General features: G+C 37.8%; 1 protein-coding gene across 3 annotated transcripts in view; it reads right to left on the reverse strand.

Moving 5' to 3' along the window:
• SLC39A12 (solute carrier family 39 member 12) overlaps positions 1-25,609 on the reverse strand; it is a 73,311-nt gene that overhangs the window by 28,145 nt on the left and 19,557 nt on the right. Inside the window, exons 5-12 of one of the 3 annotated variants that reach the window (XM_025445364.3) lie at positions 23,778-23,947; positions 18,925-19,096; positions 14,241-14,410; positions 11,455-11,607; positions 9,426-9,536; positions 5,875-5,941; positions 2,014-2,172; positions 226-413 (exon numbers count right to left, since the gene is read on the reverse strand). In XM_025445364.3, the coding sequence (XP_025301149.1) occupies positions 226-413; positions 2,014-2,172; positions 5,875-5,941; positions 9,426-9,536; positions 11,455-11,607; positions 14,241-14,410; positions 18,925-19,096; positions 23,778-23,947 (1,190 nt within the window). The remainder of the gene's footprint in view (positions 1-225; positions 414-2,013; positions 2,173-5,874; positions 5,942-9,425; positions 9,537-11,454; positions 11,608-14,240; positions 14,411-18,924; positions 19,097-23,777; positions 23,948-25,609) is intronic. The other 2 variants (XM_025445367.3, XM_025445368.3) reach the window with 2 other exon arrangements.

The following is a 25,609-nucleotide window of genomic DNA, read 5'->3' on the forward strand; positions in this document are numbered from 1 at the left end:
TTCATTCATTTCACTTAATTTCACTAAAAGGATGTCAATATTTTCTGTATCTCAAATTATGTTTCTTCTGCCTACAGCTTACTTTCTTGGATTACACAGAATATTTCCTTAGTCTTTTATATTATTAAATATATTCTTCTCATCTATCCTTCTATTTTATGGCTTTGTCTCTGTTTTACATTTTCAGAGTTTAGAAAAACAACATAGAAAAGCCACAAAGCTTACCATTTCCACCAAGGATAAATATAAGAACATCCCCGCAGTAACTGTTAAGATCCAGTTTTGAACACATGGATCAGTGGATACAGAGAGGCCAACGTATAGTCCTATGAAGGCAGTTAGAGCACTTAGAAAATTCATAAGGATGGCAATCTTAATAGGAATTCCAGAGCTTAAGAGTACAGCAAAGTCTCCTAAAATTTAAGGGAAAAAGAAAATATAATCATTATATAATTGATGATGACTTTGCTGGATTAATCTGCTACTAGGTTGTTTCAAATTTCAGCAACTGGGGCCCATTTTATAAGCAAAGTTTACTGACCAGTTGATAAAACATTTTCTGATATTTCTCTAGGATTCTTATTATACAATTAGGAAGTTACATTTCAAGAGTTGTCTTCCTTTTACTTTTCCTTAAGATAACATAACATACGCCGGGAGAACCATGACATATTCTTTATTTCCTGGCACTCTGTGACATTTGCAACTTAGATAAATGCAGAATAAAGGACTTGCTGTTTCAGGGTTTTAAAACCTTTTTGCCTGGAAACTTGCCAGGCGAAATCACGTTATATTGGCTTTTGTTATCTATGTCTGCAAGAACTCCTGTGGGGAAACAGACAACTACTTAATATGAGATTTTAAAATCATTGGCAAAGTTGGTTAGGAAAACAAATTTTTTCCTTTAGAAAATGTTTTACTGCCTTGATGATTATAGAAAAATGATCTTATTCTCTATATACCTTTCCTCCTAAAGAAGAATGATCTTTTGATCTGAGAGCCTCTATTTCTTAGTTTGGGAGATAGAGGAGGCCTGAAATTCAATAAAGAGACAGTCTTGCTACTCAGTTCGTTAGTTCTATTGCAAGTTGGTCTTATGAACAGGTCTTAAAAATGTCTCTGCTGGCCTGCCATAGACTGTCACACTCCTCTGTGGTTTTATTATGATGTCTAAAAAGCAAGGCCACTGTATACGGCACCTGGACCAGCTACATTTTAATGGTTTCAGGAAGGTTCTTGGGTAAATTGCTCTAGGAAGGGTGGATGGTGAGTTGGTGACAGGATTTCGGGCAGTAGACACTGAACACCAGAGGTTGGGGTGGCCCAAAAGGTCAACGTAGACCTGGAAGTGGGGGTAATAAGATTGACAAGAGCCCCCTCTCTAGGTCATGTGTGTGCCTGGAGCCAGCCTCTGCTGTTCCTGGGCCTGTTTCAGAAATGCCTAGTCTGTCTCTTCCTGTTTCCCAGGAGGCAGAATTTGAATTACAGGGCTATTAAGATTATCCAGAAAAAGAGCCTTCTGTGCATCTGCTACCATACGCCTGTCATTTCAATTTTATGCTTGGCCTTAGACATTTTATATAAATCAAGTTGATGAAACCATGGTTTGGCTTTAATTTAAATGTTATTTTATCTCATTGGCCTGTTTGCTGACATAATGGGTAAAGTTCCCCTCTTAATGTTTTCCCCACATTTAATATGCAGATCTTAAAGTCCTTGCCAAAGTTCTTTAAAACGAGGTTTCTCTCAATGACTTTCTTCCATATAGAACTCTCCAGAATCCAAAACAAGTGACTTCTGACCCTAGGTAAACATCATAAAGAGTCTAAATGAATTTTGTCCCACGGTACAGAAGTTTACTTTTCCAGTTGTCTTCTAATCATTTAAATAAATTATGAATGGAAAGTATTCATCTTCAATTGTGTGTTGGAAAAAGATGTCCACAGACCATAGCTAGAAAAACACTACGGCTTTCTCAACAAGCAGGGACAGCCATGATCCTACGCGACTTACCCATTTCATGTGGAATTTCATGACACAAGATAGCAAGCGTGGTGGTTGCTCCCGACTCAGATGAAGATGAGAAGGCTGCTCCTATCATGAGGCCATCAGCAAAATTATGCAGGCTGTCCCCAACCAGTATCATTATTGCTAGCAAGCTAATGGTGTTGCCTAAAGAACCAAATAAAGGTGTGAGAAGCATTAACAGGGCTCTAGACATTTCCCGGAACCCTTCACACACAACCAACTTTCCCACCCACCCTAGACATTCTTAAATTGCACCAAATTAAGCAACCCCACTTTGTTTCGGCTTTTAAAATAAGTCAAGACTGGAGACACAAAAATGGTAATTGACACTTCAGGCTGTACGGTCATTGTTTTTTCAACAGATCTGACTAGTAATGAGATAAATTATGCACCAGTGTTCACTGTTATGTCACTTTGTTCAACTACCCCAGGAGAAAAAAAAAATTGAAGCATCATTATAGCCTTCCAAAATACCATCAATGACCTTTCCATGTGCATCTTTTGTAAAGCACTTTAAAATAATTTAGGACCCTCCCTGTAGAATGTCATTAAAATGGAGGCTATTTTCCAAAACTGTCTCTGGGTCAGACTGTCCCTGGCATGAGTCTGCTGGAGTACATTCCTGCCATCTTCTGCTCATTGAGTTCCCCTTTCTGGTTGGCACTCATGGCCCTCCCAAAGTATCTTGATCACTCTCCTGCTGTGACCTCCACAGAACCACTATCAGCTCTGCTGGCCCCCAAATTAGCCTTGGAACAATTAGTTTGTCTTTCTGAAAAATAACTTTCAGTACTAGACCAGCTGGATGTTGAATAAAATAAAGAGAAGCTGTTTTCACGGGATTCCATTGCCTAATATACATTATCTGATTAGTAGAGAGTCACTGAAATAACTAATATCATAGTTTTGATCATAATTGGGTTCAAGCTTTTCATGGACAGAATTTCTGTTTTCAAAAACCCTGACATTGGGATCCCTGGGTGGCGCAGCGGTTTGGCGCCTGCCTTTGGCCCAGGGCGCGATCCTGGAGACCCGGGATCGAATCCCACGTCAGGCTCCCGGTGCATGGAGCCTGCTTCTCCCTCTGCCTGTGTCTCTGCCTCTCTCTCTCTCTCTCTCTCTGTGACTGTCATAAATAAATACAAAAAAAAAAAAAAAAAAAACCCTGACATTTTAGATTAGTATAACCCCCTTGTGCAATTGAACAATTAATACATTCAAAAAGTACTCCGTGGATAACACTTATCCTGACAATAAGCCACTTAGGTATCCATTTGATAAGAATAGCCTTTCAAATCAATTTCCATAGTCTAAAACTTCATTAATTACTCAGTTTCTATCCACTGTGTGCCTGATGTCAACACTAGCTGTTGTTGCTGTTAGAACTAAACCCAACATTCTAATAATTATATACTCAGTAAAAATAGAAAGAGGTGGGCAGCCCGGGTGGCTCAGCGGTTTAGTGCCATCTTCAGCCCAAGGTATGATCCTGGAGACCCAGGATCGAGTCCCACGTCAGGCTCCCTGCATGGAGCCTGCTTCTCCCTCTGCCTGTGTCTCTGCTTCTCTCTCTCTCTGTGTGTCTCTCATGAATAAATAAATAAAATCTTCTAAAAAAAATAAAAAGAGGTTACCTCCTGGTTTCTGTTACATGGTCTAAGACTATAGGGGCACTGTTTTATAATATGGCTTTCTATTTCATTTGGGGAATACAGTTCAACTCATTTCATATCCCATACCATCAAATAACTTCAATGAAGTAAACGGCAGATATAGCCCAGACTATCAGCCAGGAGACAGAGTTATTGATATATACAAGCATTTCACTTCTAAAATTCATGGCTTATTTAGACCTATTACTATAAAACTAACTTATATCCTTCTTGTGGTTTACTACTTCATTTTACTCTTTATTTAAAATGAGAAAATTTCAAGCAATGATCATAGAAACACAGAATAAATATCAAATTATCGAATTCAGGGATTTCTTATTGACATGGCCTGGAAGCTCTCAGAATCTCATCATCCTATCAGGTCACTTTGCTGCCAACTTTCAGAAATAAAGCTCTTCTTTGCGAAAATAAAACAAGTTAAAGTAATACATTTGGCAACATTGCAGCATGCAAATAAATTGTGATTTCCATGTACTTTTACGTAGTTTTTGATATTTGTAGCATATATTCAAGTGGAAAATTTTTACTCAACTTATACTCTGCTAACAGTGTGACCTATTTTTGTTGTCCTTTTTTTTTTTAAGATTTTATTTATTTATCTGAGAGAGCGAGTTCACGAGTGGAAGGGAGAGGCAGAGAGAGAGGGAGAAGTAGACTCTCTGCTGAGCAGGGAGCCCAACTTGGGGGTCTATCCCAGGACCCTGAGATCATAAGCTGAGCCAAAGGCAGATGCTTAACCAACTGAGCCACCCAGGCGCCCCTATTTTTGTTATCCCTTATTTTATTACCTCCAATTATGGGTTTCTAAATGTCATATCATGGACATGTAACAAGCCACAAGGCAAATATACATATTTGCATGTAAACTTCAAGGAACACACTGTACATATTGTTTAAGATAATTTAAATATTATTCGGTGGAAGATAAGACCAGCATTCACTGGTAATCTAGTGTACTTATTACAGAATTATCAATAATATTTTATCTTTGCTTATGTACCTGGCAGTCAGATTCATTTCCACATTTCTAACTTATCAGAGGTTTTCCATGGTGAAGCATGGGCTGGACCTTGTATCATTTTGCTATTTGTTTATTTAAATCAGACTGTGGGTAGGATTTTCACATCCTGTCTTTTGAAACACAAGCTGAGTTCCACCAATGAGGTAATGTGAAACAAGTAATCAAATATTTGAACCTAATTCAATATGTCCCTGGAAAAGGGCAGTTGAGTAATCAAATTTGGATTTGTTCACTGTGCATTCTGTATGCCAAGCTTGATATCTGAAGTGGAAAGATACGAGGCCTCCAAAATACTTGAGTAGGACCATCGTTACTCCGTGACCTAGCATCTGCCACCACACTCATAACGTGCCTGGGCGTATCCTTCTTTCCTCTTCTTTGCTTTCAAAATCAATAGTGAAGAAATGTCCATTGCAGACCTACTAGGTGCCAGGCATTCTAGAATCTCTCCTGGAACTAAAGATTTAGAAGGAGAAATATTACTAGCCATGTCCTGAAAGCAAAATTGTATACCAAATGGGTATATTAAATTCAGAAATAGGGAAAAATCATAGAAAAGGTTTGGTTAGAATTTATATGAACAGGTGATTTAGAATAAGATACGATTGATGAGTTATCTTGCACTTGAACTCCACCATTCCAGTGACAACATCACACATTAACAGATGTTGGCACTAAATTTCAGTAGACTGTGCAGAAATCTCCAGACTTCTTAGAGAAAGAAGTAAAAGGCTCAATCATCACATAAGCATGAACTTTTTTTATTGATGTTTAGTTGACACATGTTACATTAGTTTCAGGGGCACAATGTAGTGATTCCACAAGTCTATCCTGTATGCTGCGCTCATGATCTTAAAGGAGGCTTGATAACTACATACAGATTTACACTAACTGCAGTCCTCAGAGGATCAGTTTTAAACAGTTTAGGGAAAAATCATTTTTAAAGAATGGAATAAGATTGATGTAATGCACAGTGTGTGTGAAAAACTCCTAGAAATGAGTATTAAACATTTTCTCATAAAGGCTGCAATGATGAAACACAAACCCAGTGAGAAATCTGTATGATTTCCACACACTATTTTCAAGCAGACATAACCTTTTTCTGTGGTGCTTTCTATATTTAATGTTTAGCTCTTGAAAAGTGGTACTCACATTTTCTGTTGGAGGCTGTCATACTGCCTCCAGGAATTTCAGCTGCCTGTGAATCTTCTGGGCTTTTCTATTTTAAATTAAAAATAACTGATGAGAGATCAGCAATGTTCATCATTTTGTTGTAAAAGTGAAACATCTGGAGAGTAAGGTGGACTTTTAAACATTTTAATACTCTAAGGTGTACTAGAACTTTGAAATTTCAGAGGCAAGCATAGAAGGGAAAGCTGATGGGCCAGAAGGAAACCTTTGGCACTGTGTACCTTTAGATGAAAATAGCACTCTTATGTAGATCAGAACCTTCCACACAGAGCTGGAGGCTCCTGAGACAGGCTGTAACTCAGGCTCTTAAATTATGGAAGCCTTATAAAACCCAAAAGCTGAAAAAAAAAAAAAAACCCGATTCTTGATTCTTGACCTAATTTAACACTTCTGTATGGTGGACTGCAGGTCTAGGATTCATTTTCGGATGCACATCACATATTGCAGAGAGAGAACAAACCCATGCAATGCCTCACAGTATTCATGATAGCATAATATTCTGTGTTGGGGGCTTTGCCCATGAGTGAAAGAATCTTGCCGATTAAGGAAGTAAATCAACAGGCTTACAAAAGAGAAATATCATACATTTTAAACTTCTTTAATACATTCCTAAGACAGAGAATTAAGACTTAGAAATTGACTTCTGGGAGTTCAGATGATGTGATTTTATTTCAGAGACTGACTCATGTTCCAATTTCAGGAAAGTCATTTCCATCCCTGTGCCTCAGATTCTCATTCTATTATGTGAAAAAGAAGACTTTTCATAAGTAGCCTCCGCTTTTCTTAAGTTCATACTACACGCCTTTGATTTTATGAAAAACCTACACTAGGACCTGTTTTCACTAACTGAAAGAAGCCCAAAGAGGATTTTTGCTTTTATGAAAAAAAAGCCAAAAAACACAAACAGCATTCAGCCTCCTTTTGGTAGAAGGCTAAAGCAGCAGCAGTGAGTGGTGCTTGAAGCTCGTTCCCCAGGAACTCCACTCAGCATCTCAGCATCAAGCCACCGGAGCTTTGACCTATTATCTGTGAGCATTGGTGCTTTATCTTGATTTATCATGTGCACCTGTTAGCAAAATGGGTCCTAAGATATTAAAAAGTCCTAAGACAGGTAAGTTTTTTTGTGTCTGGGGATGCTCACCTGTTTTTCCATGTAAATTAATGGTAATTGCTTCTTCACTCTTTTACCATTTTGGCTTACAAAAGAACTCACAGGAAGGCTCTGTTTTCGGATGGTGAGGGAAACCTGTATCTGCCAACTGAACATGTCCTTTTATTTTTTCATTTTTATTTATTTATTTTTAAAGATCTTCTTTATTTGAGAGAGAGAGAGAGATAGGAGAGCACAAGCAGGGAGAAGCAGGCTCCCCACTGAGCAGGGAGCCCTAGGTGGGGCTCAATCTCAGGATCCTAGGATCACACCCAATCCTAAGGCAGACGCTCAACCAACTGAGCCACCCAGACATCCCAGAACACGTCCACTTAAAAGCATGTTCACAAGGGCACCTGGCAGGCTCAGTTGGAAAAGTGTGCAACTCTTGATTTGGGGTCATGAACTCAAGCCCCACATAGAGTGTAGCAATAACTTAAATAAATAAATTTCCAAAAAAATAGCTTATTCATGATTCCATTGCCCAAAGTTGTGAGAATTTTGAGACAAATTTAATGAGAGGCATAAGCATCTTTTTAAAAAATGTGAAACAGAGAAAGTAAACTCGTATCCACATATTACAACAGTAGGAGCTACTCAAAAGATGCAATAATGGGCTATTTTGGGATAACTGGCTGAGAAGTAAGGTAGGGCCCGAAAGATACAGGGTGAACAAGAAAACCTTTTTTACATTACATCGAAAGCCTGATTAAAATAAAAAATTTCAAAAAAAAAATTTCTATAGTTCTCTTAAAAGACAGGACTTCAAATGTTTATTCTAGGATTTTTTCCCCAAAAAACCTTTATACTATGTAAAGGAATTTAGAGGCAAGCATCCAAGACTCCTTGATTGGTGAGAATTAGGGGTTCCCCTCCATCCTGAAATACCAGGAACTTGAACCAAACAGTCCTAAAAGTTCATATTATTTCTATTCATTTAAGGTTGATCTTAGGGCTAAAATAACGAAAGGAATAATGATATATTCTTAGTGAGCTAACATATTCAAAGAGTTCAAAATTCAGGATGCCTGGGTGCCTCAATGGTTGAGCGGCTGCCTTCGGCTCAGGGCATGATCCTCAGGTCTAGAGATAGAGTCCTGCATTGGGCTCTCTGCGGGGAGCCTGCTTCTCCCTCTGCCTATGTCTCTGTCTCTCTCTCTGCGTCTCTCATAAATAAGTAAATAAAATCTTATAAAAAATTCAAAACTCACTAAGCATCAGATATTTGCTTATATGCATCTTAGGATTCTGAAACCTCTTCACTGAAATAGAAGGAATAAAGTCAGCCTGAAAGTGATTTTAAAACTAATCTCAGCCTGAAATTATCTTCTTCCAAGCCACATGTGAAGTATTTAGGCAATAAACATAATAAGGCTTTCAAAATTACTTGTTTAAAGGGATGGCTTTGTTCATATTTGAGTTTAGCTCTAGATCCACAATCTACCAGCAGACTTCTCTTAGCTGTGGCAATGTCTCAGGCTCAGCTTACTTATCTCTACTCGGTTAGGAATCTATCCTTGAACTGTAAACACCTCCCCCAAGGCCTTGGTTAGAGGAGGCAAGCTTTCTGTTATTTACTTTCATATTTTTTCCTGTCCCTTTACTTTGAGAATAAGAGTGGGAACTTTGGGGCAGCCCAGGTGGCTCAGTGGTTTAGCGTCGCCTTCAGCCCAGGGCCTGATCCTGGAGACCCGGGATTGAGTCCCACGTCAAGCTCCTTGCATGGTGCCTGCATCTCCCTCTGCCTGTGTCTCTGTTTCTCTCTCTCCTCTCTGTGTATTCTCAGAAATAAATAAATAAAATCTTAAAAAAAAAAAAAAGAGTGGGAACTTTTGTTTTAAACCTGACTGAAGGTTGTGTTTTGCAAATTCACAGGGAATATTTGTCCCAGAAAACTCAATGTAACAGAAGCCATTTATTTTAAGACAGCTTATGTGCCAGAATCAATTCTTTTCTGCCATATAAAATGACCATCCCACTCCTAGATGCACTAATTCTTTGCTCAGCAATTATTTGGCCCCATCTAGTCATGGCTAAGGATTACTCAGGATGGAAAACCTAAAGGTCAAGTGGTTTATGAAAACTTGTAAACAAAATGATCAAGATAAATGTACTGTCAGACTGACCATATGTGTTTCAAAGTGGTGTAGATAGCAAGGATTTGAATTTGTGGAAAAGTTTTTTCCCCCTTTAAAACAGCTTGTGGGTGCTTGGCAAAGCTTTCCAAACTACTTAGCATGGTTAAGAAAGGCAAATCAGGAGTGGATTTTGTTTATCTAGCCTACTGATTTTCATGTATTCATCAGAGAATAAAGGAAAGAAGGTAATCAAATCAGTAGAGTACCTCAGATCAGTAACGTACCAACTGGAGTGTTGAAGCAGATTTGCCTCTGCCTGACTGGTCACTTAGTTCAGAGTTGAGTACAAGATGGTGGGAGTGTCCCCCATGCCCATTAACCAATGATACACCCTGCTGGATGAGGATGGTTTAAAATTAGCACCAAAGCCAGAAGAACACAGGTGCAGCCTGTGTCAATTCCATGGTTCTAGTTAACACTTTGCTTAATGGCCAAAGTGGTGGGTGACACACAGAAAAAGCATTGAGAGAATTCATCGTGATAAATACTTACTAAAATGTCTCACCTTGGAAAAGCACAGGACTGCTCTGAAACATCATTCGTACTCCAAATGACTTCAGAATGAAACTTTAGGTATGTCTAGTTATGATTTTAAAAGACTTGAGTGGTGGTAGTTTTTATATTGTCTTGTATTTACTGAAAAGTTGTATTTACTACAAAATTCAATGCTGAATTCTTTCTGATGGGGATACCAAAAGGGATGATAATTGAAACTATATTATACCCTAGAACTCCTTAATATCTTCAGAAATGCATTCATCAGTTAAAGCACTCGAATCTTCTAAAACATTTGCATTCTTTGATTTTACTCAACATAATGAGTCTTGAAATTCTATGCTTAAAACTTATTAAAAAAAACAAACAAACTCATTTTAAGTTCCCTGACAAATTCAAGGACAATCTGAATGAACTCTACATTTTTGGATGGCCAGAATTTATTTCACTCATTTCTATCCTGGTTACCTTTCTAATTATTACACACAGGTTGATATGTTGACTTTGTCATTTAATTTTCCCAGGCTGAGAAAGCTAATCTATTGTGGCAAAGGGGATCTATTATTGTCTTTTGTGCTTATTGAGATTAGAACCTCTTCTGTGGAGGTTAAGTTGTTGAGCGCCCAAGGGTAGGGACAATCAAAGCTACATTCCTAATTTCTGAATTACTATAGCATCCTAGCTTGAGCTCCAGGACAAAGAAAAACCCTGCTTCATTAAAAAGAAAATTTCTATAGCATTTTATTTACTGTGAAAAGTTTCAAATACACAGAAAAGCTGAAAGAGCTGTAATGAGAGCACTCAAATACTCCCAAGATTGTACCATTAACATTTGACTACAACCATTTTACCACCTTTCTTTCATCTATCATCCCTTTGTTCATCCATAAAACCATCTTATTTTTTGATGCATAGAATCTGGATCTTGGATAACATTTAGGAATAATAATAAACAAGTGCTGAATATTTTAAAAGGCTGCTAAAGTTTTCCCTGAGCACACATACTATAAATTACGTGAACAAGGAGAAAGCCAGAAAATAAGTGGAAAACCATGGAGGATATAGAGCCCTAGGACTTTGAAGGAAAAATTGCTATATTTTAGTCTCCTAGAGTTGTTTGCAAGCATTTATCTTTTTAACCAACCCACCAGCTAATCTATTGTCTGATAGGATAATGTGTAAGAGCAAAACAAATCCATTAAAAAACCATACTGCATTTTACGTTTCATCACAGACATAGAAATTGATCAAATACAGGCACAATGGATGCAATTATTCAGCTGAAAAAAAAAAAAAAAGATCTGCCACAAATCCCATTTCTGAGCTCTTTGTTTTTATAATTTTAAATGCTCTTAGGCTAGAAAATGATGGGTAATTTTGTGAGTTTTCAAAGTTTTTGCCTGCATGTTTATATGTTTTTGGGTAGGAAAGACATCCAAAATGCTGATTAGTAGCTAGGCCATTGGGTCCCTTCATTCTCAGACATGAAATAGTCTCCTGTTTCTAAACTAGCCACGAAGGTCAAAGAGCAGGTTTTAACAAGTACCTTAACAGGCCAGCAATAGAGGTTTAAAAAATTAATAACCATACTTGTAGGGAAGCTGCCATTAAGAATGATGTGTGTATTCTGGAAATCAGAGTCCCATCCCTTACAGAGAACTTTATGAAGATGTCAACTACTTTTCAACATGGACTTTTTAAATAAAAGATGAATATTAAGAAGCTTTAAAGCACAGAATAATAAAGTTTAAAATATACCTCAGCATTTGGTGATACCAGAAGAATAAAACATTTTTCTATTAAGAAAAAGCCATGGATGCCTCCAATTAATCCTAACAGTTTCCAAATATGGCCTTTGCTTTCATGGAAATGTCCAAACTCTGAGCCTTCCTGCTTATGTAAACCAAGAACCTTAAAAAAAAAAAAAAAAAAAGATACACAAAGAAATAACTTTTGATGATTTCAATATTAATTAATAGGAGTAATGAATATATTCACCTTTCCTTCTGGGGAGGACATGACAACTGCTGGAATCATTCAAAGCCAAGTTTGCTTTTAGTTGTACAAATACTGCCACTATATGATTTAATCAGAGTCAAACAAAATGTATATAAGAGAAAAGACAGGAGAACCAAATTTTCATATACTCTCAGTCCTTCCCTCCACCCCAGAGTTTAATCTGTATCTGTTTGCACAGCAAGTCTTTATAACAGATCAACTTATTTTATATCCAGAAGAAATATAAAGATATATTTCATCTGGGGCTTATTCTCCCTATGCCCCATTGTAATTAAACAAAACTTTTTAAAAATGTTCAGATAAGTAAGAAATCTGCCTGAAAGATTTCTTTCATGGAATGTATACTGTGTACCAAGCAATCCTGTCAGCTCTCTGGGAAACAAAAGGATACAAGAAATGCATTAAGAATTTTCCTTTAGTTGACTCATCCCATTGGTTGACCTCATGATTTCTTGTGAGCCAGTAAATCATCATGTATCATATTGCCTCCCCGGGAGAAGGCAGTTTGGGAAACAGCTCAGTGGTTTCTACATTTAGGATACTACTGACCATCAAAGTAAAAAAAGGAAAAAGCAATCCTATGAGTACATACTGTACACATATGTGTGTTCATAGATGCATATGTATATTTAGGTACATACACGTAGGTGCACATGAGTACGTGAGTGACTGTACATATATATGCAAGAATATACATTGAGTTTCTGAACATAACTCAAAACCAATATATGTTAGTCAACTTTTCCTTTTGGTAAAGACACTAAAAGATACCCATCTAATATTTGTAATTACTGTAATTTCACAAAATAATGGACACAGTAAGTTCATGAAACAAAACAGAAGAAAACCCCACAATCTCAGAATAAAATGTAGACCTTTAAGTTGAGTAAATTTTGCTAGTGAAAAAACGGAAATCATGGCAGTCATGTTTTTCTTGTTTCTGTGCAGTCCTCTGAACACTAACCATGGATCACCGTTGGGAGCCACTGATGTTTCTAGCTTTCCACCACATTTGTACTGCACCTTTCTTTCTTTCCCCAGTAACTTTTGTCCACGTCTCTTCCCTCAAGTAAAGCAGTTGCCTTCCAATTTTCATGAAACCTAACTAATCTTTTAAGCTCCTCTCTGGAACATGTCTCTGCAGAACCAGTTGAGGGCCCCAGCCCCTCCTCCTACCCCCAAGTCCATGCCTGCTGTCTGGAGTTACATGCCCCCCATGGGCAGTGGGGGAAGGCACAGGAAGCCATAAGACCCTTTTGCTGTTTTGCAGGATCCTGGGCAGCGAATAGCTCTGCAACCCCGAAAGGGACCTAGGAAAAGTCTTCGGCCACTGCCTCAAGCCAATAAACCCTGAAATATTTCCAGAAAATTAGATTAAAGGGGAAATTAAAACAAATAATGGTTTGTTTCATTTTCCAATGCTCACTTTGTGATTTTCAGAACATCTAATAATCATTGAGCCCCTGAGCAACAACAGTGACCCGGTAGGAAATTGCCAGAGGCTTGTGGAAATTTTTAACATCTCCAGCTTTGCAAGAGGGGAGATGGGCTCATTTGCCCATCATTAACTATCCCAAGAGATTTCAGAGGGAAGAAATAACCTCATCTAAGAGCCCCTTCTGTCTGAACTCTTGCATCTCAGGTCTTTGTCCTTTCATTTCTGACAAATAAAGAGCCTCAGAAGAATTCAGCAAAGAGCCAGCTTCCTGGTGCTTATGTTTTTCTTAAGGTAAATCTAGATATTATTAGGCTAAAAAAAAAAAAAAAAAGGAAATTCATTTTGATTGTTCAAATGAAGAGACAATACTGATGGGGCAATGACAGAGGTGTGGGCAACAAGGGTTGGAACAAGGGATAATGAGACACCTGGAAGCTAGCAACCTCAGGAAACCATTTCCACTCTTAGGGCAGAAAGGGCAAAGGTTGGAACTAAAGTCTGTAGCTCAGTGGGAGGTGGAGCTGGGGAGGGGCCTCCCATGGGAGCTGTAGTCTTGTAGGTAATCAGTTGCTTCTAGAGCAAGTGCAGAGCCAGGAGTGTGGGGAAGAAATATCCCTGCCTCTTTCTCTTCCTACCCTGGCTTTTCTGTTGTGACTCCATTGGCTCAATCCAAACAAAATTCAGCTCCCAAGGAAGCTGAGGAGAAGCAGTCTTCTGGGGCAGAAAAAAAGCAGCAGAGAGGGCAGAGAAGGGATCTGATGAGAGTTGGGGACAACTGGAGAAAACTCAGCCCAACATCTTGCAGCCCAATTCATTTTCATTTAACAGATAAGTAGTAAATATTTCCTGAAATTTTGTTAATAGGAATCTGCATCTGCAACCCTTTTTTGGTCTATTTCAAAAATAACAATAACATGTGGTGAACCTAAGGACTGGTTCTCTTTTCCCCTATAAGTGTTTTGGGGAAACAATACTTATTTCCAAGGAAGACGCTGGCCAAGTCACTGTGAAATTTTGCATCAACATCTCCAGTGATAAAATGGAAATGGAAATTAGAAACACACCATTGAAAACAGAAAAGAGTTACCTGAGGGAGAAGGTGGAGCAGAGCATCCCCAGTAAGTGTCCCAACGGCCAGGCCCACAAACAGCTGTAAAATAAGCCTGTAGTTCTCACAGCTGTGGAACAGAATCAGCGTTGTCCCGAGCATGGAGCCCAGTGTGAGCAGAGCCACGGCCACTGTGCTGTAGCCATATTCTAAGCCAAATGGAGATTGCAAAGGAGTCAGTGCTCATCATCTACTACCAGAGCCCCAGCCAGTGAAAATGCCAGAAGAATACATCTTACAGTACAGCTTATAGGGATATGGAGTTGTTCTATGAGTATAAAGGTCTTATTTCTTAAGGAAAAGAATGAAAAGACTTTCGCCATTAATCTTGTCGCTTTGAAGTTACCCCAATGACTCCTTAGTAAAGCAAGCGAGGACCTAGCTTACCTCTCACTACCAAAGAAATTAACTTCTTTCACTATAAACCACAGCAACTGCTGCCATACTCTGGTCAGGATTTCCTTTGAATCCCACTTAAACATTCTAAAGTCAAGGAAGCAGAGTTACAGAGGAAGCATGTAGTTTGGGCCCTAGAAGACTTATGTTTCTGTACAAGGGAAGTACATCCTTCCAAAAGTTCTCAAAATTATTCATAACGTCAAAAGTGTTTATTATCCATGGTGCCTAAAATGACAGATCAAGCACAAACAGAGGGAGCAGGGGAGAGAGAAGAAGGCTTCCTCTTGAGCAGGGAGCCCAACACAGGGGCTTGATCCCAGGACCCTGAGATCATGACCTGAGCCAAAGGCAGATGCTTAACTAAGCCATTCAGGAGCCCCTGGACAGGCTACATTTTAAATTATTGCAATAATTTTTTATAACCTATAAATTTATCTCATGTTTCTAGGCTCCTAAAGTTTCAAAAAATATTTAAGAAGTGCAATTTTTAAGATTTTTTTCAAACAAAAGCAAATATGTATGAAGGATGAAGCAGCAAAGAAGGAAAGAGAAAAGATTAAAAGAGACAGAAAAAAATGGCTTTCAGGGTCCAGTTGACCCTTGAACAATGTTAAACTAGAGGGTTTTTTTTTTTTTAAGATTTTATTTATTTATTCATGAGAGACACGGGGAGGGGGGAGAGGGGGAGAGAGAGAGAGAGAGAGAGAGGCAAAGACACAGGCAGAGGGAAAAGCAAGCTCCATGCAGGGAGCCCGATGTGGGACTTGATTCTGGGACTCCAGGATCATGCCCTGGGCTGAAGGCGGGCGCTAAACCGCTGAACCACCCAGGGATCCTCCTAGAGGGTATGTTATTAAGAAAATCATAAGAGGAGTGCATGGCTGGCTCAGTTGGTTGAGCGTGCAACTCGATCTTAGGGTTATGAGTTCAAGCCCCATGTTGGACATGGAGCCTACTTAAAACAAAAATTAAAAAGAAAAAGAAAAGAAATCATAAGAGAAAATACATTCACAGTATGGTACTGCATATATATTTAAAAATATGCATATAAGTAGACTTGTGCCATTCACACCCATGTTGTTCAAGGGTCAACTGTATAAACAATTGGGGGATAGAGTTTTCCAGGCCGCCATTTTCCTTTGCTTGCAAATATTCAGAGCAAATACTCTGTCTTCTACTTATTTAGAAATTACTTATAAGCCATGGCAAATTGATTTGTAAACAGTGAAGGAAGGTAATTACAAAATTAAACTATCATTTCCTTTAGTGACTGCAGATAATAAGTTAAATCAAATTCAGTTATCATACTAATTAAAGCCCATTATAGATTTTAAGAAACTATCATCTTAAAGTTTGTTGAAATAAAAGGTATTCTATTCTTATTCTTATACTTTTCTGGAAGGTTCATCCTCTACATTATATCATATTAATATTAGCTGGTAACATGGTCTTACGTTTTTAGGAGGACTTCTTTGAATCATACGTTCTAAATTATAAGAGTCTAATATTAAAATAGAGTTGGCAGTGTACTCAAAAGAAGCAAAAAACTTTCAAATTTTAATTTTCCCAGGCTTACCACCACCCCTTCACTTCTAGTGAACCTCTACAAGACAATTGTTCAATGGATATAGAGTTGCAGTTTTGCAAGCTAAATAAAAAAGTTCTAGAAATGTATTGCACAATAAAGTGAAAATACTGCTGAACTATATACTTAAGAATGGCTAAGTTTCATCTCAGTTTCAATTTTTTAGCCACAATTAAAAACTAAAAAAAAAAAACCAAAAAACAAATGGTTTGGAACCCTCGTATACTCACCTAGAGGTCTTATTTTATTCTGACTTAGTAAAAATATCTGTGTTATAAAAACATCCCAGCTACTTAACCAAGGTTCATATCCCACTCTTCCACAAATAGATTCTATGTGGGAATGTCATTCTTTTCATTGAATACATAAAGACATTTGAAGTTTAACATGAGCACCTGGATTGTCTAATAAAATTCAAAGTTGCCACATTTTTATGATAGCTACAAAAGATCAGAAAATGTTGAGAATTCACAAGGATAAATTAGGGTGTGGCACTTCCCAGGCAAAAGGCAAAGTTTTCAGTCCTTTGATTCTTCTACTCCTCTCCCCTTTGTCCTGAAGGGATCCACGGTGTGGTATTGGAGAGGAAAGGGTACTTCCTAATTTTAGAGCTTAGAAATCTGTTTAGGTCCTCTGTAAATCAGATTTCACCTGTTCTTGTGTGGCAAAGATAGCCTGAAAACCATAAAATCTGCCATTGGTGGCCTCGGATGCTGCTAATTACCCCAGGTCCTCAGAGAGGTGTCATGGCGTCTTGACTGGAGTCAGGCAGCTTGCAGACAGGTTCTATATAAATGTTTCCCATCATTACAATAGTAGGATGGAAAACATTCCCTAATAATTGAATTCCTAGCCATTCTTGAGCAACTCCCTCGAACAGGTCTGAAACCTGTTATACTTGGCCACAATACTCTTTCCTGTAAAGGTTATGCTTATTAGGGGTCAGGTGCCAGCACACCAAACACTGCTCTTCATAACCTCTCTCCTGCCTCTGTCTTCATCTCACATTTTCTATTGTTAAGCCTTTCCCTTAAGTTACAAATGCAACATTTTTAATTGAGCACAGCAATGTTTTGGGGGGTTCTATAGTACGTGTGATTTCTCTGAATTTTTCTCAGGAAGACCATTCTCCAGAAGGGTCTAGACATCCATTAGAAAGATAAACATTTTTCACCAATTTCCAGTTCATAAAGCTATTCTGCAGCAGTCCGTATGTAGCAGATACCGCAGCAAGTGATGGCCATGTAAATATCCTCATGGAGGCTCCTAGATACCATGGTCTGTCCCCCTTACCCATTTCTGAGCCATCGCTGACCACCAGGTGCTGAATTATTTAATTATTCAGTTTTAATGAAGCTCTTTTCCTTTCAGTGAATGTGGAGTCTTAGATATTTAGGTCTGGCAGGTTTTTGTTCATATAAAATCTTCAAATGAACCACTTGATGCTGCAGAATTCACTGTGTGTTAGAAGTGCATAGCTGGACAGTTCTTCCCTGATGGGCATTGCAAGACTATCTCAAAGAGAAAGAAAAATGCTCTGAAAAAGCATTCATAGGCTCTCAGATCGCTGGTAATATTTTAAAGGGTGCGGGTGTTAACTGTCACATTTTTGCTATCCATCATGGATGTTCTTAGGCCGCATTTTCTCTTTTAAAGTGCTTTAAGTTACAGAACATATTTTTTATACACATTATCCCATTTGAAACTGAGAGCTACCCTGTGAGGCCTTTCAGCAGAGCTCACCTACTACAGTGATTCAGTGGGGTAAGGTGAATGCAAATATCTTTTCTTCGCTTCCTGGGGATTCCAGCCAGGTCTGGGAGCCTGGCACCTCCCTCTACGGTCACTTCCACCCCAGAGAGCTCTTTGGTTTACCATAGCATGTCTTCGTTTTTTATGTGTGTCATGATGTGTGAAAGGATAGTAAGGAGGTATCACTGCTGTCCCACCCTGCAGAAAAAAGACAGGCCCAGGGAAATAGAGATGGCTTAAGATCCCAGAGTCGGCTGGGGATAGAAGGCACGACTCAACTTTGAATTTCTGATCCTATCACTAATGGTCTTTCTCTTATGCCATGTCAGTTCTTAACTAGGAACTTTGACGTTGATCCATGACTGAGTCATACATAGAGGACAAAATCAGTTTGTGTAACTTATATACACAATAGAAAATATTCAATGAATGGTATTGTAGCATAATGGCTGACAACGAGGACTCTGGGACCAGCTTCCTGGGGTTTAAATCCCAACTTTGTCACTTATCAGCTGTGTGTCCTTGGGCAAGTCACTTAACTTCTATGTGCCTGTTTTTTTTTTTTTTAATTTTTATTTATTTATGATAGTCACAGAGAGAGAAAGAGAGAGAGGCAGAGACATAGGCAGAGGGAGAAGCGGGCTCCATGCACCAGAAGCCCGATGTGGGATTCGATCCCGGGTCTCCAGGATCGCGCCCTGGGCCAAAGGCAGGCGCCAAACCACTGCGCCACCCAGGGATCCCCTATGTGCCTGTTTTTGATCTACAAAATAGATACTATTATTATCTAGCTCAGGGTTCTTGTGAGGATTGAATAGTTGAGGAATGTAAAATGCTTAGAACAGTGTTTGATATATAAGTATCCTGTGGTCAGTGTCATTATTATATTACATGCACTAACTTTCTTGGGGAAGAACCACAACTTACTCTCCAGAGTGGTCGGTGGCAGCTTTGCTTGCTGGTCCTTAGGCAGCTGGCAAGAGCAGCTGAGCAATTGCTGGATAATTCCTGGACTCATTCGCTTAAAGTCCTCCTTGGAAATGGGTGAAAGGCTGTTCTGTAGAAATATCTCCACCAGTTGCCCTGCAGAGAAGCAAGACTATGGGGAAAACATCATTGTTACTAATCTCAGCAAACAAACTTCCCATCAATTGCCATTCCTGAGAAGTCAGAACTAAACAGAAGGGCTAAAAAGGACACAAGAAGCCATTGCTACATTTTCCCCTTGCAATCTTTTGTGTATATATAATTTCCCAAGATTATTTTAAACCTCTAATCAAAGTCAGCTGTATCTCACTTTCATTTTGAGTATTATGTAGTATGAGTTTTGCACCCTTTTATCTTTTCTGAAAACATGCACTGTATTTTACAATGTGTTGAATGGTTTTCTAACCAGCAGTTTAAGGAAGCTTTGATACTTTTTTTTGCTCTTCAGTGGGATGGCTTTGTATCAACCAAGTCAAGATTTTATATGATAAACAGGAGCTCTGAGGTAATGAGATCATTGCCTTTAATATTCTCTGATTTAATAAGCCTATGTAGGCAACACATATTTTCAAAAGCAATAAAAGTAAAGTAAATATTTTAAAAAGTGAATGCTGTGTCAACCAGTGTGTGTGTAAACACTAAATAATATGGATATCTTTGTAACTGACCTCCCATCTCCACAAAAATAATTGAAATAGTTATTATTTTCTACCACTGCTTATCTAAATCTTTGCAGTTTTTCTACGTTGCATAGACATCTTTATAAGAGATAAGGATTATAGATAAACAACAAATGCACTAGGTCTCTCAAATTTGCTACGAGGAATCTGTGTATCTCAGAAGTGTTTGGGGCTGATTTTGTGTATCAAAAATTACATTTAAGAGTTTTAATGTGTCTATAGTTCCACCAGCACAAATGGCGGCTTCTACTGAAATCAGAGCCTTGCACAATGTCTTTTTGAGCTTTAGTCACAAATCTATGAGGTATTTGAAGAAAATCATTCATTTACGAGGCTCGTGTGATTTGCTCTGCTGCAGAATGCAGGGATTTTTAACAAAGGCACATCACTGATCAGAAAACGACGACATATTTGCTGGGCTGTCCCGTGTAATTTTTGTGGGGCTGAATCCATGAATATATCTTGATTAGAAAATGTTTGACTGTAGGGAAGGGAACCAACTCGAACCAGAGAGAACCAAGAAGAGATTGCACTAGAAGGCACTAAGGATTTCTGAGATTGAAAAGCTAGCCACCCTTCAGGAGGAACTCAACTTGAAGCTAGAAAACCAGAACCAAGGATGTTTCTGTCTCTCTCTTTTTGGGGCCAAGTATTTTCTCCTTTCTGTTTCCCTCTGAATATATCTATTTCCTTTCGTGGTCTAGTGTTCTCTCCCTTAGTAAACACATGGCCATACAAGCCCCAACTCTGAAGTGACCTCTCAGCCCACAAACCCAAGACTGAGTTGAGTCTGCAAGTCCCGACAGAGATCTGATTGCTTCAGCAAAGCCACAGATGGGCTCTCTTGGGTCAGACGTCCCTCTGGTTCAATCAGTTTTGCCGGCGAGATGGGAGGTGGGATCATACTGTTCAGACATGGTTGCCAGCCTCACGCCTGTGGGTGAGGAAGGCATTTCTCAGAAAAGGACTTGGCAAAACTCCAAAAGATTTCTACTACAAAAAGCAAGAACAGAAAGCTAAACTTGGGTGGGTTTTTTTTTCCCTTTGTCAAAAAAATTTGTGCCAAAGACAATATTCTCTTTTGCACCGTTTGTTACTAATGGAATAGAATTACTTCATCATTAAAAATACTGACCACAAAGGGAAACTGGCAATAAACTTTTGATGATGAGTCCTTTGCAATATTCTCATTGAAAAGTGCCTGACTGGTAGGTAAAGTAGTGAGGAGACAAACATGAACGGAGTGCCATGCATCTCTTTCCCCAGGTCACTGTCAAGAAATTGAATAGTTCTGGTCTTAGACTACCTTCTCCTAGAGTAAGGATATTCTATTATAAGCTTCTGTGCCCTTGATCTTTATTTGCTGTTCCTGGGCTTTTTAGGTCATTTGTTTGTTTTATATTTCTTCTGAAATCACTAACATACAAATGTCCTTGATGGTGACTCATTATATTCTATGAATTTGAAACCCAAACTATTTTTAATAAAGAATAAAATAGAATGAAAATTTGGATTATCCAGCCAATAACCTTTAACATATCTTTATTCCTTTATATAAAGCTTCAATATATGTATATCCTTATTTTGATGTCATCAGACTTCTTTTTTTAAATTTTTTTTATTTTTTTAAAAGATTTTATTTATTTATTCATGAGAGACACTGAGAGAGAGAGAGAGAGAGAGGCAGAGACACAGGCAGAAGGAGAAACAGGCTCCATGCAGGAAGTCTGATGTGGGACTCGATCCCAGGTCTCCAGGATCACACCCTGGGCTGAAGGTGGCGCTAAACCCTGAGCCACCTGGGCTGCCCTGTCACCAGACTTCTATGGTAACCTTACAAAGATATTCTAAAGCAGGAGTTCATAAACTTTAGTTTTGAGAATCACTTGAAGGGCTTGTTAAAAAGAGAGTTCTGGGTTCTACTCTCAGAGTTTATGATTCAGCAAATGCTGGGATGGGACCTGAGAATCTGCATTTCTAAGAAGTTCTCAGGTACACTTTGAGACTACTAGTCCAAATGACATAGGCAGGATCCTCAGATCTGGTCTATCTTAGGGTCCTACTGAGAAGCACAAGGAAAGTGACATGCAGTGTTAGCACAGGAAATGACTACTACTGTTCTTAGAAGTCACATGCTTTAAGTAGGTAGTTCCTAAATTTTAAGAAACAATTTTCATTCTTTATGAAGATAAGGTCTCATTAAGCAAATTTGCTTCCTTCCTAAGAGTCAGCCCTGTGGAAGCATCAAAGAAGACTTGGCAAACAAAGATTAACAGAGACATCACCTCTCTTCACTATGAGTTGAATACAATAAGCATGAGTTTGAAAGAATCAAATTTAATAAATGTCTTTATATCTTAGATATATACATATATATCTTGTATATATATCTTATATGTAGAAGTAACAGAAATTGACCTTTAAAAATATTAAATATTCTAGTTATCACCTGTTTTTGTCTAAAAAATAAAACAAGTGAACAAACAACAGAAAAGAGAAACAGACTCAGAAATATGGAGACCCAACTGGTGGCTGCACTAGTTGGGGGGGGTTATGGGGGTTGGGAAAATAGATGAAGGGGATTAAGAGATACAAACTTCTGGGGTTGGGGAGGGAATATATGATACTGCTTGATCATGTCTTCATAACTCACAGCAATAATATTCTGCATTATTAGGCATCTGTAAGGGATTTTGCTCTTCTAAGGTACAGACTGTACCTTGCTCATCTAAGATACAAATAACAAAAATAGTTTTATTTAAATCAACATTTCCCAAGCAATAGCACAGTTGTTAAGACCACAGAATATGTTATCAGACAACCTTTGTGTATATCCTCAGCTTCTGTCAACTGAAGCAATTATTTATTAGCTCCATGCCTCAATTTCCTCATCTGTAGTATGGAATAATATACACTAACCTCATATAGTTGTTATAATAATAAAATAATTATAATAACAATGCCCATGAAATAGTGCTATGCTATGTCTAAGGCATAGGGCATACTCAATAAACATAAGCCATACTCATGGAACATCAATTTCTCAGGATTTTAAATGATTAGGGCAGGGAAGAATTCTACAGTCAAAGTTTGAGAAACACTGGATTCAGTGAGATTAAAGAAGTTTATTTGCTAAAGGACCTCCCCAAATAACTTAATATGCTACAGTGCAATATGCATTTCTAGTATTTTCTAAACCAATTTGACCACAGAACCCCTTTTCAAGGAGCATTAATATATCCCAGTGAATGTACTTTGGAGCATAACTTTAGGAAATATGGATATAAATATGTTTATAAGTTCATATATCACCTTTTCTCTTTTTTTAAAATTTTTTTATTTTTATTTTTATTTTTTTTATATATCACCTTTTCTCAAAAAACTTCTCAGTGCTACCTACTATACAAATATTTCTCTGTTGCTCACAGCTCTAAGTAATCTCTTCATAATCTATCCTGCATTTTTTTTAAAGATTTTATTTATGTATTCATGAGAGACACAGAGAGAGAGGCAGGGATATAGGCAGAGGGAGAAGCAGGCTCCATACAGGAAGCCTAATTTGGGACTTGATCCCAGGACCCTGGGATCACGGCCTGGGCCGAAGGCAGACTCTCAACCACTGAGCCACCCAGGCGTCCCCTAACCTGCATTTAATGCATTCATTCATCATTGTAAATATATATGAAAAATTATATCCTCCTACTATCCGGCAAGCTCCAAAGGAGTTGTGCCTATTTTTGTTCAGCACTGTATCCCTAATGCCCATGATGGTGACTGGTAGGTAGTAAATACTCAGTATGTTTGCTGAATTAATTATTTATGCATTCAATACAGACACAAGGGAGGAAAGAGTATATTTACATTTATATTTACATTTATTTATATTTATACCTATATATACTCTATGTTTTTCCTACATATCTTGGCCTCATGTTTATGCATACAGAGATCTATTTATAGAAGGAAAAATCCATGACCACTCTAGAAATAGAGTATTTTTGAGTATTTTTACATTTAAGAAAATACACATTATCCTTTAAATTTTCCACAAGTCTTATAGAACTTTTACAACATTGACAGTAGCAACTTGTGATATAAGAATAATGACCATACCTCATCCCAGGAAATGGAACCATCATGTGACTCTTGGTCCATCGATACAGATAGATTAGAGCCCCAATCATAGATTGTTAGGTTGTTTTGTTTCCTTTGAAGTTGATGAATTTTATCTTTTCTGATACAGGTACTTTTGGTCCAGAGAGTATTGAGGAGTTGCTCTAGTTCTAGAAATTTCATACAAAATCTGGTGTCACATAGAATAAAGACAGGTGAATCTTAGGATAATCATAATTTCTTATGGCCACAGCATAGATATTTTGCTAAATAGATTTGGTTCTGATGAAAAGTCAAGATGTTACTCTGAATAATACTAAAAGAACACTTAAACTTCATGGGAATATTGATTCCTTTGCACAATTTTAAGCTTTGGGGCTAAATCAGCCTTACAAAGATAATCCCACCATTTTTATCTCGTAGGGATGATACAATGGTCAATTCCTGTAAAAAATAACTTCTCTTAAATCAACTACTTCTTTTTTTGAATGTTCCCTATAAAACTGCAAACAAAAGATAGGACTGGTCTAATCCTTAAGAAGTTTATTTCCTTGAGGTACTACATACATCCTTAGTAGATTAACTACAACTTTAATTTGATTAAGTCAATAAAATGATTTTCCTTTTAAGGATTTATTTATGCAGAAACAAGAAAGGAAATGAAAGGGATCTCAGGTTGTAGAGATAAGCCGACTTTGTTTTCTAGTGATACTGCGGTATGGCTGCCAGTTTATAGATTACAGTTTAGTTTCCCTTAGTAGAGCTCTAGGCTTTTATTTTTTTATTTTTTTATTTTTTTATTTTTTTATTTTTTATTTTTTTGAGCTCTAGGCTTTTAAAAATTGATCACAGAGAATAATTAAATATAATGGTGAATTTCTTTGGGTTTATCCATCATCTTGCTTATGAATACAATGTCCTTGAATTTTCCTGAATGTTATCCTCAATGACAGGAAAAATTAGAAACTAGTTACTACAATATACTTTTTTTAAATTTATTTATTCATGAGACACACAGAGAGAGAGGCAGAGACACAGGCAGAGGGAGAAGCAGGCTCCATGTGGGGAGCCCAACGTGGGACTCGATCCTGGGACTCCAGGAAAACGCCCTGAGCCAAAGGTAGGCGCTCAACCACAGAGCCACCCAGGCATCCCCAATATTTTATTTTAAATGACTGGCTTTCAGTGAAAAAAAATTATAAGACTTGCAAAAAAAATGGGAAAATACGACCCAGAATTAGGGAGGAAAGCAGTTAATTAAGTAGGCCTGTAAGTATTCCCAGGTGTTGGATTTAACAGAAAAAGACTTCAAAGCAGCTATTATAAGTGGGTTTAAGGAACTAAAGGAGAGCATATTTAAAAAATTAAAGTGGGACAACAAGTCAACAAATAGAATAAATAAGAAATTCAAAATTACGTAAAAGTCCAAATGGAAATTCTGGTGTTGAATACAGTAAGTGAAATGAAAAAAATCGCTAGAGAAGCTCAACAGCATATGTGAAATGGTAAAAGGAGGAGTTACTGAAGATGAAGATAGATTAATATAAATAATCCAGTCTGAAAAGTAAGGGAGGGAGGAAAAGATTTTTAAAAAGAACAAGTTCAGAGACCATAGACAACAGCAAGTATACCAAGCTATATACAATGGCAATCAGAGAAGAGAAAGTTGTAGAAAAAATATTGGAAGAAATAATGTCAAAAACTATCTAAATTTATGTAAAAACCTTAATCTAAGGCTTAAGAAGTCCATCAGACATCAAGAAGGTTAAATATAAAAAGATCCACACCTAGACCTATTGAGGCCAAATTGATGAAAGTCAAAGAAAAAGATA

Source organism: Canis lupus, chromosome 2, assembly GCF_003254725.2.
Source record: "Canis lupus dingo isolate Sandy chromosome 2, ASM325472v2, whole genome shotgun sequence".
NCBI classification, from domain to species: domain Eukaryota; kingdom Metazoa; phylum Chordata; class Mammalia; order Carnivora; family Canidae; genus Canis; species Canis lupus.